Genomic DNA, 15,889 nt, shown 5'->3' with positions numbered 1-15,889 from the left:
TATATATATAAAGAACTTCTATCATTGGTCACTCTCCTCAGAATTAAATGGTCATTATTTTAACTTCAGATTAAAGTACCCAGACACCATAATGTCCTCAGCTGAACTATCATCCCCCCGTGTTAGTTTAATCTCTTCCAAAGTTTTCTATTTAAAACCTTGGTCTTAAAAGAAAAAAATAATCACTCAATTTAAATTTCAAATCCTTTTCTCACTCTTTTTGATGCAGGGACATTTGCACTTGGCACAATAAAAATGTTTGTAATTATGTTTGCTTTCCTTTTTTCTTCCTGCATGTCCATTTGCCTGCATTCCTGTTTGACAACCCCCCTCTTGAAATCTGCATGTTTTGCTTTCTGTGTCTGCCCACATGCCTGCCTGTCCACATGCCAGTCTCTTTTGTCCGCCTGTCTCCTCGTTGAGCAGCGACAGGCATTATTTATCCCCCAGAACATCAGGTTCTGTTGCCACTCAGATGGAAAGCAAATGAAAATTGGGCTTTTAGACTCCTTCCATGATTGTCCAATCGGGGTGATGCTGGCTGACACGTTCTCTCTCGCTGAGTACTTTTCGACACATCGTTAAGCAAAGCGCAGTTTTAGGAGAATGCCAATTCAAACATACACTAATGGAGGCGCGAACATTTGGACCCGTTTTTTGCTTTTGATCCCAGTCATAGGTTGAAAAACAAATAATAATGATGTTTGTGGTTTTGTGCTCTTTATAAGCCTTTATCTTTGTTCAGTCTCTTGTAGTTTCATTCTTATTCATTGTCAGGAAGTTTTCTTTTGCAATTTGAAGAAAATGATTTAAATTTCTGTTTCAGGTCTCTGCTTTGTATTCGGATGTGCTCGGCGGAGCATTTGTCGCTTCACAGTGTTGGGTTTTCTGTCTCGCATTACTAAATGTTTCCCGCAGTGTGCACGCTTCTATCTACAGTATGTCTGTCTAAGAGTGTGGGCCCCCTGTCAGAGAGCACACTGTGTATGTTGACGTTCTAATAACACGCTTCTCTCGCTGCAGGGGGATAACAGTAATTATTCAAATGCACGTACGCATGCCCGTATTGACAGTAATTATTCTGATCAGCAAGCTGGTTTCCTCTCAGGATCAATGCGTTTGAAGAAAAGAAGCGAAAACCGGTGATTGAGAGATAGCACGGCACCACGCGGTGCTAATAAGAGGCTTCGCTCTGTGGACAAATATCACATCCACGTTACAAAGATATCAATAAACTCCAGTTGTGGTCAGGCTTCTTAGCAAAGGTCAACAATTAACTGCAGCCTTAGAAGACTGGACACTGCTTCAGATTTAGGAAAAGGGCAGATGTGCTGATAATTAAGGCATAAAGCGTTTGTCTTTAAAAGTTCAGTTTTTTGGTTTTTGTTCTAGACCGCAGGCATATTTTACAGATGAATATTCAAAAGTTGTTTTTTTTGTTTTTCTTTTTTTTTCAAGCATTTGTGTAAGATATAACAAGGTAAAAAAAATGTCAAAAGTTTTTAGAAAAGCAAATATGATGCTAGTTTAATTTGTTGTAGTGAATAGGTTTTGTCCTGCAACACCCAGTAATGGAAGCAGAATGTATTTTCTGCACATGGTAGAAATACCAGCTCAGAAATGTGTAGATAGCCTATAAAACAGCCTGGTTTAAAATACTATGCAAGTTCAGTGGGATGACAGCTTTTTTTGCTCTCATGTTGTTTAAAGCTGTTATTTAAATATCCGTCCATCACATTCAAAAATGTCATAGGTTGAAAAACAAATAATAATGATGTTTGTGGTTTTGTGCTCTTTATAAGCCTTTATCTTTGTTCAGTCTCTTGTAGTTTCATTCTTATTCATTGTCAGGAAGTTTTCTTTTGCAATTTGAAGAAAATGATTTAAATTCCAAAAAAGTAGATTTGTGAATACAATGGAGATACAAACAAAACACACACGATTCCTGTCCGTTACACACAAAAAGCCTGATTTATGGGGTCCCTTGGATATATTTGTACATCTGTAAGGTTCATTCCTCCACACATAACTCTGGATTCTGTTCATAAACATTTTAGAGTCGGTGTGACTGAATCAATGAGTAATCCATTTGTTTGATGCCTTTCTGTAATTCTAACGCCTAATTTAATACCTTCTTGAAAAAGTTAAGTCTACTGAATATAAACACAATTTAAAAATATGTAAACATTTTTTAATTTTGTAGAATAAATTTCAAGAAAGCTTACTACTACCTGCAAGAGTAGTAGACTAAAATAAACTTCATAGGAACATTTAATAACTTATATTCCTACTGTGAGATCTTTAAAGAGAGAATTTGTTATACCGTATCAGAGTAAAGGGGCAAAATATAAATAGCAATGTTGTAAAACTTTTACTAATCCCGAATTGGATTACATTCTGTTAGCTAGCCATGAGAGGCTGAGCGGATAAAGCCTTTCTTCTGCCTACATCTCCCAGAATGCTGTGCGGTTCTGGATTGTAATTCAGTGAATATTGTATATATTGGACATTCTATCAGATGTATTATCTATTGATATTGATCAAGCGTTTGTTGTAATATGTTTTTAAATTTATATTCATTTGTTGTCTAGCCATACTCTACATAATGAGTGTAATGTCTATCATTCTGTCCCCTGCAGGTGTTGGCTTCACAGTGATTCTCATTTCCCTTTATGTTGGTTTCTACTATAATGTCATCATCTCCTGGGCACTGTTTTACCTCTTCTCCTCATTCACCCGCGAGCTGCCATGGGTCCACTGCAACAACACCTGGAACAGCCCAAACTGCTCAGACTGGGCCGACAACAGCTCCATCGGTGACATTTACAAAGCCACGCCTGCTCAGGAGTACTTTGAGTAAGTTTAGTTGACCTGCCGATCTAATTTGTTGGATTCAAACATATTTTCCCTCCCTTAAACCTAACTAAACTTAAGAGTTTACCGACAGTCAGTATCTGCGATGGATTGGCGACCCTGTCCAGGGTGTCCGCTTCTTGCCTCGTAAGGATAAGCGTGTTGGACAATGGATGGACGATAGTGAGAGTACTCAGAGGACAACGTCATGTACTGTATCCTGAAGTTTTAGTTAGCTGATATTACCTCCTTCATTATAAAGCTAAGCAGGTGTCCTTTGTTTCAGCTTGTTGGATAATGGAATGGATGGATGATAGTCAGTATAACCAGAGGACAACATCACATATGATATCCCGAAGTTTTATTTAGCTGATATTACCTCCTTCATTATAAAGCTGAGCAGGTGTCCTCTGTTTCAGCTTTCAGGGGGTCGTTCTGTTGTGACAGTCAGAGCTCTTCATCCCTGATAGCTGTGTGTGAAGTGGCAGTGTGCTATTTTCACTGAGCCACCTGCAAACAATTTGACCACAACAGCTCAAAAAAATGGTATTGGTCTCTCTTATAACATTTGCGTTGATTGAAGACTTAAACCAAAGTATAAAAAATACTATCTCAAAATGCATACTTTCAGGTGATGTGTGTAATACAGCAATGTAATAATCAAGTGTGAATGTATGTCATAAAATCTGATAACTTTATGAGTAATCCATTGATGTTTCAGCATGCATTATTTATAAAATGCCTGATCTTCCTTTTTTTTAACAACTGGTCAATCTGTGCCATCTGCACAAATATCCTTTAGTCTTATCTTATGTGATCTATTGTTCAGCAATGAACCTCATTTAGTGAGCCATCAAATTCAGACATTGGTTTGTTTAGGTATTGGTATTCTGCACAGTAGCACTGAATTTCTCTTAGCACCTGTTAGAAAATAAATTCTCTGTGGAGTTCTCAACACATTCAAGAATTTACTCAAAGTCTAAATTTAATTAAACGTGACTTTGTTAGAAAACAACAGCTGGTTTTACTTGTATCTTGTCTGACCCTCATTCAGTCTCCAAAGTAGTCAAATGTTGTATTGGTTGGTAGATGGTGATAATTTCCAGTACTTTGATTGCTGCTTAACATTTTAGTTAAAATCAGGTTATATGTTGGGTAGCAGCCTTTCACATTTGTCATCTCAGCGGAAGAAACTTCACCGATTTAGAGGCATTTTAGGATTTCTGCATTTGGCAAAACCAGTGTGAACTATTTTCAAGACATGATATACAGCTGGTGACTGTGGGAGTGGTCATGTTCCTAAACTGGATGTTCCGTTTCCCAGACGAGCGGTCCTCCATATTCAAGACAGTAATGGTATTGGTGACCTTGGACGTCCACGCTGGCAGTTGACTTCCTGTTTGGCTGTTGTGATCATTCTGCTCTACTTTAGTCTCTGGAAGGGAGTCAAGACCTCAGGCAAGGTAGGACATATGGCACACATTGGTAAAACAAAAGAAACATGGAAATGTTTCCAACCATCTCGAGTCTAGAGTTCATAAAATTGTGAAGTTAAGGACCTAAAAGCTTTATTACTCTTGTGTGCCAGCTTTTATTTGCTCTGTCTGTAAAGGTTTGGGCTATCCTCAAGTGATGAGCATGTATGCCATGTGACTCTTTAAGGTTGTGTGGATCACAGCCACCATGCCCTATGTGGTCCTGACTGTGCTGCTGCTCCGTGGAGTAACTCTGCCTGGAGCCATCGATGGCATTAAAGCATACCTCTCTGTTGACTTCCTGAGACTCTGCGATGCCAAGGTGAGTCCAGACAGATCAGCAGACGGATACGAGAGAGATTAGAAGGGGAAGCTTTGTGGGGAGGACAGTGGAGGCTGAAAGCTCCACTGAAGGAATGCTTTGACATTTTCATGTTTTGTCTGTTCATTTATTTTTTTCTCTAGCACAAACCTACAATTTGACAAGAAGTCTGAAATCTGTGAAAGTATTACATGTTCTATAAACACCAGCTTGAACTTTCTAAGATAGAGTGCCAACTCACTCTTGGTACAGGTGGTTAAAACACTTGAAAGCTATTTAAGCTATTTTGCACAAACAATCACAGAAAATCTTAGAAAAGTCAAACCTTTTTTGTGAGAATTTATTGGGGTGGAGATCAGGTCGATAAAGTCCCAATTGGCACACGTAAAAGTTTCATACGTTTTATTCTTTATGTTGGTCAGAGTGTCTGGAAACTTCTAATTAGTAGTTATTGCCAGTAATGCTAAAAAATCCCGGCCTTATCTCACAAACATGTGATTGTAACAGTAACCATGCGCTTTCATCTGATCTTTTTGGTCAAATGTACAAGCAGTGAAAGGCATCTTCACCACTTGGTATGGTGAAGAATCAGTGACACTGTGGGCCTGCACTTCTCAAAATGCTATTTTAACCTTTGTTAGAGTCAGTGGCATCATGAATTCTTTAAAGCTATCTCTTAAAATCTGGTGAGTTCTGCTAGACGAGTGAAAATTGGAAGTGTACGGTCATCTGGATCCCCATACCTTCATACTATAGTAAAGAAAGAAACAAAGGAAGGAGAAATAGTGTAAGGTCAATCTTTCTTCATGCTTTATGCCCAAAAAAGCCAGAGGCAGCATTAGAATGAACAAAGTACTGGCAGCAGTGGTACATATACTGTAATTGCACCACCAGTGACTTGGATCAAAACGGTTATTTATTTACATGGAATCCCCCTCCCACTTAGAAATGGACTTAAAGATTGATATTTCTCATTTTATTAGTGTGAGAATTTGTTCCCTTAATTAAAATTTCACTTTTATAACTTTTTACACAACTTTATCAGAGGTGCTCTCGATTAGGTTGCGTTATGCACTGCATTATAGAAAGTAGGCCTACAGACTAATGTTGTAGCTGTTTGAAATTACTTAAAGTGAAAGATGATGTTCAGTGGTAACATATGCAAAGCACAGAGTATTTTACAACAGTCAGACAATAATTCTAACTCTATATTAGTGTTGGTACATATATTGTTTTACAATGACAAACTTCCTGCTATACATTCGTGTCTGTCCTTGCCTGCTGTGAACCAATCTGAGAATTAAACTAAGCATTATATTGACTCACACAGGCAACCAATGAATGCCTTAACAGCATTACTAAATTTGTATTATTTTCGCTTTAAAGAACTGGCTATTCACTAATTTTAGGTGTCATGGAGCTTAAAAAGCAAACATGCAAGACCAAGATTGAGGAACCTTGATGGAGAGACACCGAGAAATTCATGGGAGCAATTGGCGAATTAGATTAAATAGATGCATGGAGCAGCAATTTGCAAAATTACCCCCTGTATTCACATGTGTCTTTCATCTACTGCCGTTGAATGAGTTTCCTGCAATTATCTCAAATAATGGCTTTTTTCCTCTCCTGCACCTTTTGTTTGCCGCTTCATACGAGTGCGCTTGTTCTTTCGCTCCCCAGGTCTGGATTGAGGCTGCAACACAGATCTGTTTCTCACTGGGTGTGGGGTTTGGTGTGCTAATTGCATTTTCCAGCTACAACAAATTCAGCAACAACTGTTACAGGTACACACACACACCCACACGCACACACACACACACGCAGTGATAGGCAGGTGGGGGTTCATCAAGGCAGACAGGGGTGGAGAACTTGCCATGCGGTTCAAGCATGCTTGCTGCACAAGTAGGTAAAATAGAATCTCCTTTGAAGCTACAAAAAAAGGAATGTTTGACAAGAAGCCATGCGGAGGAAAATTTAACAAGACAAAGTATTCAATTCTTGGAAAATCCAAAAGCAACCAGAAGAAACGCCTTCATGTCCGCTTTTGCTTTTTCATTGTTTCTAATAGCTGACAGACAACACAGTCCAGCTTTAGTATTTGATTGCACCAAATAGCTAAAGATACAGCAAATTATACATGAATTTTATTCAGAATAATTTTCAGGAATCTTTCTATTAATTTATGTTCTCTTCTTACCTTTTTCTAGACTTGACAAAAACAACTAAATTGTAGCTTGTCATCTACCAACTTAACAGAATGACTAGAAAAACAGTCAATTTTCTTTTTCTGAATCATTTCTTAAGTTTCATTTTTAAAAGGCATACGCAAAAGGAAATTCCCTGAACCCACCGCTGGCATTTTCTTTAATAGATATGATCAGTTTGGTTGGATGTCACTGCGCTCTGGCTAAAAAAACTGCTTTTATACCGTCATCCTGTCATTTTCTGTCTTGTTTCATCCAGGGATGCTATCATAACCAGCTCCATCAATTCGTTGACAAGTTTCTTCTCTGGATTCGTTGTCTTCTCCTTTCTTGGGTACATGTCCCACAAACACAACGTGGCTCTAGATAAAGTCGCTAGAGATGGTATGTTGTTTTAATGACCATAACCTTTTAGTTCAATATGCTAATATGATTAGAACACGGAGTCTTTCTTATGATTTTAGAATTTCCAAAAGTGCATGATCTGATTTAGTTTTTTGGTTATCGTATCGTGTGTAAAACTGAGTATCTCCAAAAAAGCTGCACTTTTGGTTATGCTGTGGTCCAGTTGCCTGGTCATCACTTTTTGCCTCTTGTCAACATACATCAAATCTTCATGGTTGTCCTTTTTCAAATGTGAATATATATATTTTTTTCACTTGTTGGTTATACGTGTGCAATAAAAACATAATCATTGGTCTCCATCTGTCAGTGGTCATAATACTTTAACATTATGCTCGATCATTGTATGTGATGTTCTTCTGTTGACTTTTTTGACTTTTCTCTCCATAAGGTGCTGGTTTAGTGTTTGTAATTTACCCAGAAGCCATTGCAACATTACCAGGGTCATCAGTGTGGGCGGTGATTTTTTTCATTATGCTGCTGACACTTGGTCTTGACAGTGCAGTGAGTATGCATCCACACACACGCGCATGCACACATTGGCGTATCTTATTTCCCTTCGTCATTTGGGACTAGCACTGTTGACGATTCACTATGACACCACATTGTCAACATTGGTTGTAATTCATTTGCATATTAGTTGGAGATTTGACAATGAGAATTTTGGACCTGATTTCTAATATTTTTTAATTTTTTTTGTAAAGCTTTGACCTAATAACAATGTTTCTTGAACAATCTTATTATAGAAAGATAAAAAAATGTTAAAACATATATTTTTAGTTTCTTCTTGCCATAAGTAGAAGCAAAGTTACATTGTGTGTTTGTCTTACAATTTATAGTAAAACAAGTTTTTTATTATTATTATTAGTGCCATTAGACTAGAAAACACAAGTTCCAGTTTAATAGCTTCTTGCACATTCATTGGAAACATATAACTTTGAAAATGAGAATCAACATTGCAGAGTGTTTTTCTTTAACATGAATTGGTAATATTATGTCACAATATTATAATACTATTATATAATAATATTATAATTATGATATAATTATAATATATTATTATAATATTATAATATTATATTCAGAATTTAGGAAAATATCAGATTTTTAAGTTTCTGTGCAACTGCACACTGATCAGAGCCAATCGAGCTTAATATCACCAAAGCTAATTTCTCATTTCTAAAAATCAACAAAGTAAAAATGACCATTTTTGATTTTTCTAATCTTTTTTGGCTCTTAACATTCATGCAAACACCTGCTGCCTGATTCTCTCTCACTTTGTGTTTTCTTCTGATTCCTCTGTAGATGGGTGGGATGGAGTCTGTGATCACTGGGTTGATTGATGAATTCAAATTCCTTCACAAACACAGAGAGCTGTTCACCCTGTTTATCGTTGTTTCAACATTTCTCATATCCCTCTTCTGTGTCACAAATGTGAGTTTCTTACCAGGAAGACTTTTTGCATGGCACACTTGTTTGCTTGGTGGTAAATATTCACCTTCGCAATGCTTAAACTCTTAATTACAATCAGTGTCCTTCCAAGAAACAGCTATTTGCACATGCAGTTCACCTTGTAAAAAAAAAAGTTCCATAATGCCAAATAAAACCTACGTGGATTTAATTGGGTTTCTTTTTTTCTCTTTCAGGGAGGGATGTATGTGTTTACTCTGCTGGATCACTTTGCGGCCGGAACATCGATTCTCTTTGGAGTGCTTATTGAAGCCATCGGCATCGCCTGGTTCTACGGTGAGAAAGATGAGCTAAAGTAACAAGGAGAGACGCCACTCGATTCATTTTTTTCATGACCAGCAAAGCTGATGCTTTATTAAGGGTCTGAAGAGAAATTGCTTGGTCTGGGTGTTGTGTGCCCCAATACAACATGCCTTTTATTAGATATAAAACAGCTTCAGGTAGAAGGTTATAAGCATCGGCCTCTTCAGTTCTGTCCCCACGCTGTGCATATTGTTGGGAAACTGTTTGTGTGGCGCTTATGAAATGAACAGATGGAGAGAGAGAGAGTCTGACCTGTGACTGTGTTACCTCTCAGCTCACACAAGGTGGTGAGTCAACAAATAATAAAAGTCATTGCTCGGGAACAGGCGCTTCCTTTTTCTATCACCTGCCATAGTTGCCTTAGTCATTGCGGCTGGGGCTGAGATTTGTCTAGTCACTTATTAGGCAGAGATTCTCGCTGCATTTCATTCGAGTCTTGCCAACGACATTTTGAAGAAATTATTCCAATAAATTCTGACATAAAATTAATGACATCTTTATTCTGGTCGATGCTGTGGCACCGTTGTTAGCTCAGCTGCATTATACAAATTTGTTGTTCAAATAATTTCCAGGGTTTTTTTTTTGTGACATTTGCATGTTCTTCCTTTGCTTTTATGGGTTCTACCAGCAGACACAGATTTTCCACTCATTCTAAAAATAATTTTTCTTACTGCACCTTCTCTCTTTAAATTGCCTTGGGGGGATGGATATTAGATTAAAACGTGTCTGTACATTTTGTTTCCTTCAAAACTATGGTTCAGTGGCAGTATGGTTTGGATTTGTGGAGTTCATGGTATCATGGTACGTACACTCACATTTTATATCAAATTGTACCACTTCTTACTTCTAAGGACAATTTTAAGAAACCAAATGACCTAGCATAATCATTTTGAAGTGTGGGAAGAAGGCAAAGAGAACAGCCACGATGTTTAGCTTTTTTCCAAAAACTTTTTAAAATCTGAATCCTTTGTTTAAACAGGTTCAAAAAAGATACATATTTACATGTTTTTTTCCTAGAGGTCTCAAATTATTTTTTTCTTTAAATTTTTTTAATTTGTTTTCTGTAAATTAAAAATATATATATATATAAACAACCAGATAGTATTGCAACAAATGTGAGCTAATAAGATAAATATATGGCAGAACTACTGACGTGAGCCGACTTTCCTCCCCGGTGGCTTCTAACCTAGAAAGTGGAGGGGTGAATAAAGACCTGAGTAGTACCGAGGCCCCAGGCAAAGGGGGTCAGCATATTACCCCAGTTTGCTGGATCTTGACCTTGGCAAGCCCAATAAATCACGCCCGAGGCCTCAATGGGCTTTTGCTGGTCTTTTTTATATCCTTATAACTACTGACAGAAACCCTTGACCCTCTGGCTACTGTGGTCTTTCATTCTGCTATCCACTACTTCAGAACTATTTGTTGAGCTGAATTCCTGGTCGTCAGACTGGATATGTTGTTCTACACTGAGGAACGTTAGGCAACACAGAGAAAAACAAAATAATTAAAACATAAAAAAGGAATGAGTGAAGGGAATTTGTCTGTCTTTGTACAGTTACTTTATGCATTGCTCAGTTAATGTTCTCCTATAACTCTTATGCCAAATATAATACTGGGAATTTTTATGATACATTTTTTTTGCACTATTCTCCTTAATAATGCAAAATGTTTGTAACCCATCGATCCAAAAAATTTAAACAAGCCACAATCTTATTTTTACACAGAATATCATGTCTATATTTATATGTGACAGCACCTTGGCATGCAGCAGCACCGGCTTCTCAGTCTTTGATGATTTTAAGGTTATTGAGTGGACTTAAACATCAGCACATTTGGTGTGGTTTGTTTTGTTCTGTTTTGTGGAAAATGCTATTCTGCTTCTGCATAAATTTGTTCCTCCCACCTCGTTTAACCCGCAGCCCTGTCTCACTCCAAGTTCCACCCAAAGGTTTGCATCTTCTTGTGTTTTAGGAGTGGATCGTTTCAGTGATGACATTAAGGAGATGATTGGTCACCGACCAGGAAGGTACTGGAGATTGTGCTGGAAGTTTGTTAGCCCTTGCTTCCTCTTGGTGAGTCCTACCCACCTTAGACTTGTGATTTATAACATAAACATGGATGAAGCTTACCTTAAATTCTACTGGCTTGTACAAAGACATGCATACAAACTTGTGTTTCTGTTTTTGACCACCAATGGTAAATAGGCCTTTGGTAAATTTTGTTCTTGGAAAGATTCTCAAAAGTCTGGATTTTGTGTTTACACCTTTCTCCTCTTATAGTTTATGGTTGTGGTTAGCTTTGCCACGTTCAACCCTCCAAATTACGGCTCCTACATGTTTCCTCAATGGGCAAATCTGCTAGGGTGGTGCCTGGCCATGTCATCAATGACCATGGTTCCACTGTATGCCATCTACAAGCTCTGCACACTTCCAGGAAGGTTTTGCGATGTAAGTCTCCATAATCAACCTTATACAAAGCAAAAGATGTATTTATTTATTTTTTTAATCTTTTGCTTGCTTTGGTTCTGTGATACATTTTTGTTTGTGAGGCTTACTGGCTTAAGAACAGGTACTAATCAGTCTTCCCTAATAGCGCCTTGCTTATGCCATCACCCCAGAGACAGAGCATCATCTGGTAGACAACGGAGAGGTTCGGCAGTTCACTGTGAGTGTAACCTTGATCCTACTTATTTTTTTGAGCATATAGTTAGATCTCCAAAATGTATCTTTTGTACTTCTCTGATCATAAGCTAGATTGCTGTTAAATTTCTGTCATGATTGTAGAGTGTTTCATTTTAAGGGCATGCTGCACTTTTTTCCCTCCCCACAGCTGCATCACTGGTTGGTCGTTTGAGAGCTGCAGAAAGAGAAATGGAAGGAGTGAAAGAGAAAGAATGTCAGAGTGGATGCTGGATGCATGCAAAAATAGAAGCCTAAAGAGCTAAAGAGTGAAGACAGCCATGTAAACTGATCGCAGGGATTAGGATGCAGAGCTTAAAAGTGCCAAGGAAAAAGAAAAAAAGAGAAATATAAAAAAAATCCACATAAATTGTAGTGTTGTTACATTTTAATAGTGGATGTGTAAAACTGTGCATTGGCCCCTATCTACTGTTTCTCCACAAGCTCGTGAATGGGATTCAGTAAAATAGTTCATTTGATGTTCAGCCTGCTATTTCCGTAAAATGCAAAAAGCCCATGAATGAATAGCATGGAAGTCTTAGCCTGCTGGATATTAGTGTGATGAATCCTCCCCGTGTTTTATAACGGTAGAAAATTGTTACTGCTGGTGAATGAACACAGAAAGATATTGTGAACATTATATGACGTGTTTAGTGGCACAATTTAGGACACAATATTTTAAAATTAATAATGTTGTAGAGGTGCTACACAAAGCATTAATTCTCTCAAAACAAAGTGCATTTTATTTTTGATTATTCCCCTTCCTGATCGAGATTTAGGACTAAAGTCATTGATCTGAAGAATTCCAACTTATTCTATGTTCCTATCAGGACTATGTAATTATTAATTGTAATTTAAAGACTGTTATGATTGCTACAGCCTTGCAGAATTGAACTTGCTTACATCAGAATCGCTTACTTACATACAGTGCTTTATTTTTTTCAAATAGTTATTTTCAAACATTTTCAGTCAATATTGTTTTAGGTGACACAAAACCCAAATTATGCTACAGCAACTGCTACTTTTTTCTTAGTTTTTTTTTAAAACATTATTTTAAAATATACAGATGGACATATTGAAAATGTTATAAAAGGAAGCCCCAAAGCCCCCAAAAGGTCGCTTTTAATTACATCCAATTAATTTTTTACTTGCCTGACAATGAAGTTAGCATTTTATTTGAAATGTAAAGAAAGACTCACACAGCATCCATATTGTACGAGGCTTCGCTATAGGTTCTTCTTCCTCATTTTCACAGCAGGGTGTGTCTTTACATCTGGTTGTTTCAGAATTGAAAAGCTTTTTATTGCATCAGTTGCAACGCAGTAACATTCGAATGGGTAACTCAGACCTATTTGCTCAGTTAAATTCAGGTGGTGACTTTTTTTTGGAGGGGGCCGGACGAATAAGTGTTCATCATCATCACTGTTTATTACAAAATGTGTCCATTGCTTGCATCTCTGAAAGTGAAGAACAGAACCTGAAGTCACATCTGGTCGAACGTCATACTCAAAAGATTTAAGAAAAAGTCAAAATCAAAAAAGAGTGTATCAATGAGATTTTTTTGAGTTTCTCAGAATCTTTTCTGTTTTGTCTTCATTTGTTTGTTAATAAGTCACCGGGCAACCAACATTTGACATCCATGTAGTGACCACAGAGGTTGATTACAAAGAAGTTTTCAAAAAGATATTTATAGCTGTGTGTCATCAGCATAGCAGTGGTAAGATATTTGTGCTGTCTAAGGACAGATCCTTCCAAAGCACAATGAGCAATGCCAACTCTACCAGCTTAAAAATGACCAACAAAACAGAAAACTAGTAAGATAATTAAATCCTTATCAGAGATGTCGCCTTGCTCACCAAACTGGCCACACCCACTTTGACCTTTTGAGGGCTCTCTACTCACAGATGATTAATCCTTGATCAACCAAAGAACAGATATTGCTTCCTTAAATGAGATTATTTTTTACTAAGAGATTTTCCTCGAAGAGTCAACTGTTACCAAATCGCTGCCACTAAATTTGTGTTTGTCCTCTGAGGGCATTATGTGAAAGTTTTGACGGTCACGTTTCCTTTGAAAGGCATTAAGCTTTAATTTTACAGTTTACACGAGGCTACTCTGTATTCTAAGACTGTTTTCAAAAGTGTTTTTTTAATGAAACTGCAAATTATCACTGTATCATATAATAAATAAAGCTGTTTTAAAGAATATGTTTAAGCAAAGTAAATGTAAAGCTTAGGGACTTGCACTGTATTATAAGAAAGTGACGAAGACTAATATACATATATATACATATTCAGAAAATAGATATTAAAGAGAAATATATGAAAATCCATATTTGTTTTTGTTTTTGAGTTATTTTGAGTTACATTAGAAACCCTTCCCCAATAGGTGAGCAATCATTAGTTTCCCCCATTTACGGTACATGTAACACACTGAAGGGTTATTTTTGTCCCAAGTTGTATGCATGTGCTGCTGTACTGTGATGTTTCTGACTGTATGATTTTGTTTTGTACTGTCAAAATTGAAGTATAACAATAAAATTGTTACTTTAAAACATAACGTCGATGCCTTCACTTGATTGTTTGAATAAAATGTGTAGTCTTTGTGACCTATGTATGTCACATTCTAGTGGCTTCCTAAAAGTTTATAAAGATGCTCATGTAAACAACTAAAGCTAAATCATTAATATTTAGCTGTAAAGCCTGATTGCAGCAAAAGAGTTCATTGTACAAGCTTTTAACATACAGTGAGTATATGTTTTTGGATCATTAATTCATGCTGAAACTGTCTCTAGCTCTCTGAATTGAAACATTGATCAGACGTGTCTGTTTCATACACGTGTTTTGTTTTTTTTTGGTCTGACAGTCTTCAGTTGGATAAAAAGCAAATATCAATCAATTAGCATTTAAATTGTTTCTAAGCATGACCAAGAGTCTTCAGTCTTCATTACAATGGTATGAAGCGCACACACTCAAAATTCTTAGCCAGGAATGGATTCCTAGCAGATAATATTTAGGATGATTACTGTCTACAATAGATTGGCAAGATTCAATTTCTGCTGACGATCATCCAGCCACGGTAAATATGTGTACAAGCCTTACATCAAATTAGCAAACACAGAGCAAATATGTACTTGTATAATGTGAAATATTTGCTCAGATTACAAACTCCTTTCATCTGAAAGGAGCTTGTAATCTATATGCATGTCTGGTTGTCAGCAAAAACAAAACCCTCTGCTACAATTTACAACAAGCAGACAGATGTACACAGCCTCTTTAAAAATGTACTGGTAAAAATTATTTTGAACAAATGTTTACATTCATGTCATCAATCCCTGTCATCTTCGTCTTCCACAGCAATAATTCTCTACGACCTGTTTGTTTCTAGCTTCAGCTCTCGAAGAGTGCAACCCGCACAATCAAATCTGTCTAAAGTAGGTTTGGTTTTAGTCGACAGAGCAACATCTGCTATGCTATAGTACACTTTCTGTATGATGTAGGAGGATGTGCTCAATAGGATGTGTGTGACTCGACCTTGGCTCTGTTTGTTGACAATGTTGAAACACAGTGAGAATTGCACAGTGAGTTGCTGTGAGAATTTTCCAAATGTTGTCAGCCCAGAGCAATTGCAAGGCAATTTAGCCCCATCCAAGGATATGGTTTAAAAGGTGCCATTATCGCACCCAATAAACAAAACGATTATGTATAATTTCATGTCTTGCCACTGATGTTGAAACTGAAAATATAAACACAAGGAGTGGCAGGAGGAAACGCAACTTTGTTTGCAGTTGTTGCGTAGGTTATTCTTTTTGTTTTGAGATTGTGTCAAAGAGGACAGACACTATCAGCAACCAGCAAATTGGGGCACATTGTTACCAAATAAATATTAGCAATTATACATACCAGGATTTTGAAACTGCTATGCTATTGCTAAAATCTAGTAATTTGCACTGAACTGTATATGGTTTGTAATTGAGAGAGTGGTGATCAAATTAATGTACAGATAAATAAGTACATAAATTTACTTATTTATTTGTTTTAGTGCTTCACAAAGCACACTTATAAAGTGGTAAAATGAGACCTCAAACATAGCTTCCTTATGCTTGCTTTATCTTCTACTTGGTGTACACCTCCCTCTACTGGTCAAATAGTCAGAACTTTGAATAGATTATGCCTTTAAACA

At 37.1% G+C, this 15,889-nt stretch overlaps 1 protein-coding gene across 1 annotated transcript in view; it reads left to right on the top strand.

Annotated features, from left to right (window-relative positions):
- The window catches only part of slc6a3 (solute carrier family 6 member 3), an 18,790-nt gene extending 4,524 nt beyond the window's left edge, over window positions 1-14,266 (top strand). Inside the window, exons 4-15 of the mRNA XM_017309344.1 lie at window positions 2,592-2,856; window positions 4,178-4,316; window positions 4,516-4,650; window positions 6,331-6,434; window positions 7,114-7,238; window positions 7,648-7,760; window positions 8,562-8,690; window positions 8,903-9,002; window positions 11,001-11,101; window positions 11,309-11,476; window positions 11,622-11,693; window positions 11,859-14,266. Of these exons, the coding sequence (XP_017164833.1) occupies window positions 2,592-2,856; window positions 4,178-4,316; window positions 4,516-4,650; window positions 6,331-6,434; window positions 7,114-7,238; window positions 7,648-7,760; window positions 8,562-8,690; window positions 8,903-9,002; window positions 11,001-11,101; window positions 11,309-11,476; window positions 11,622-11,693; window positions 11,859-11,882 (1,475 nt within the window). The 3' untranslated portion in view covers window positions 11,883-14,266. The remainder of the gene's footprint in view (window positions 1-2,591; window positions 2,857-4,177; window positions 4,317-4,515; window positions 4,651-6,330; window positions 6,435-7,113; window positions 7,239-7,647; window positions 7,761-8,561; window positions 8,691-8,902; window positions 9,003-11,000; window positions 11,102-11,308; window positions 11,477-11,621; window positions 11,694-11,858) is intronic.
- Window positions 14,267-15,889: the final 1,623 nt, after the last annotated feature.

This window comes from Poecilia reticulata, linkage group LG16 (genome assembly GCF_000633615.1).
Source record: "Poecilia reticulata strain Guanapo linkage group LG16, Guppy_female_1.0+MT, whole genome shotgun sequence".
Lineage (NCBI taxonomy): Eukaryota > Metazoa > Chordata > Actinopteri > Cyprinodontiformes > Poeciliidae > Poecilia > Poecilia reticulata.
Note: the sequence above shows the minus strand (reverse complement) of the source record. Positions and strands in the feature narration are given on the sequence as shown.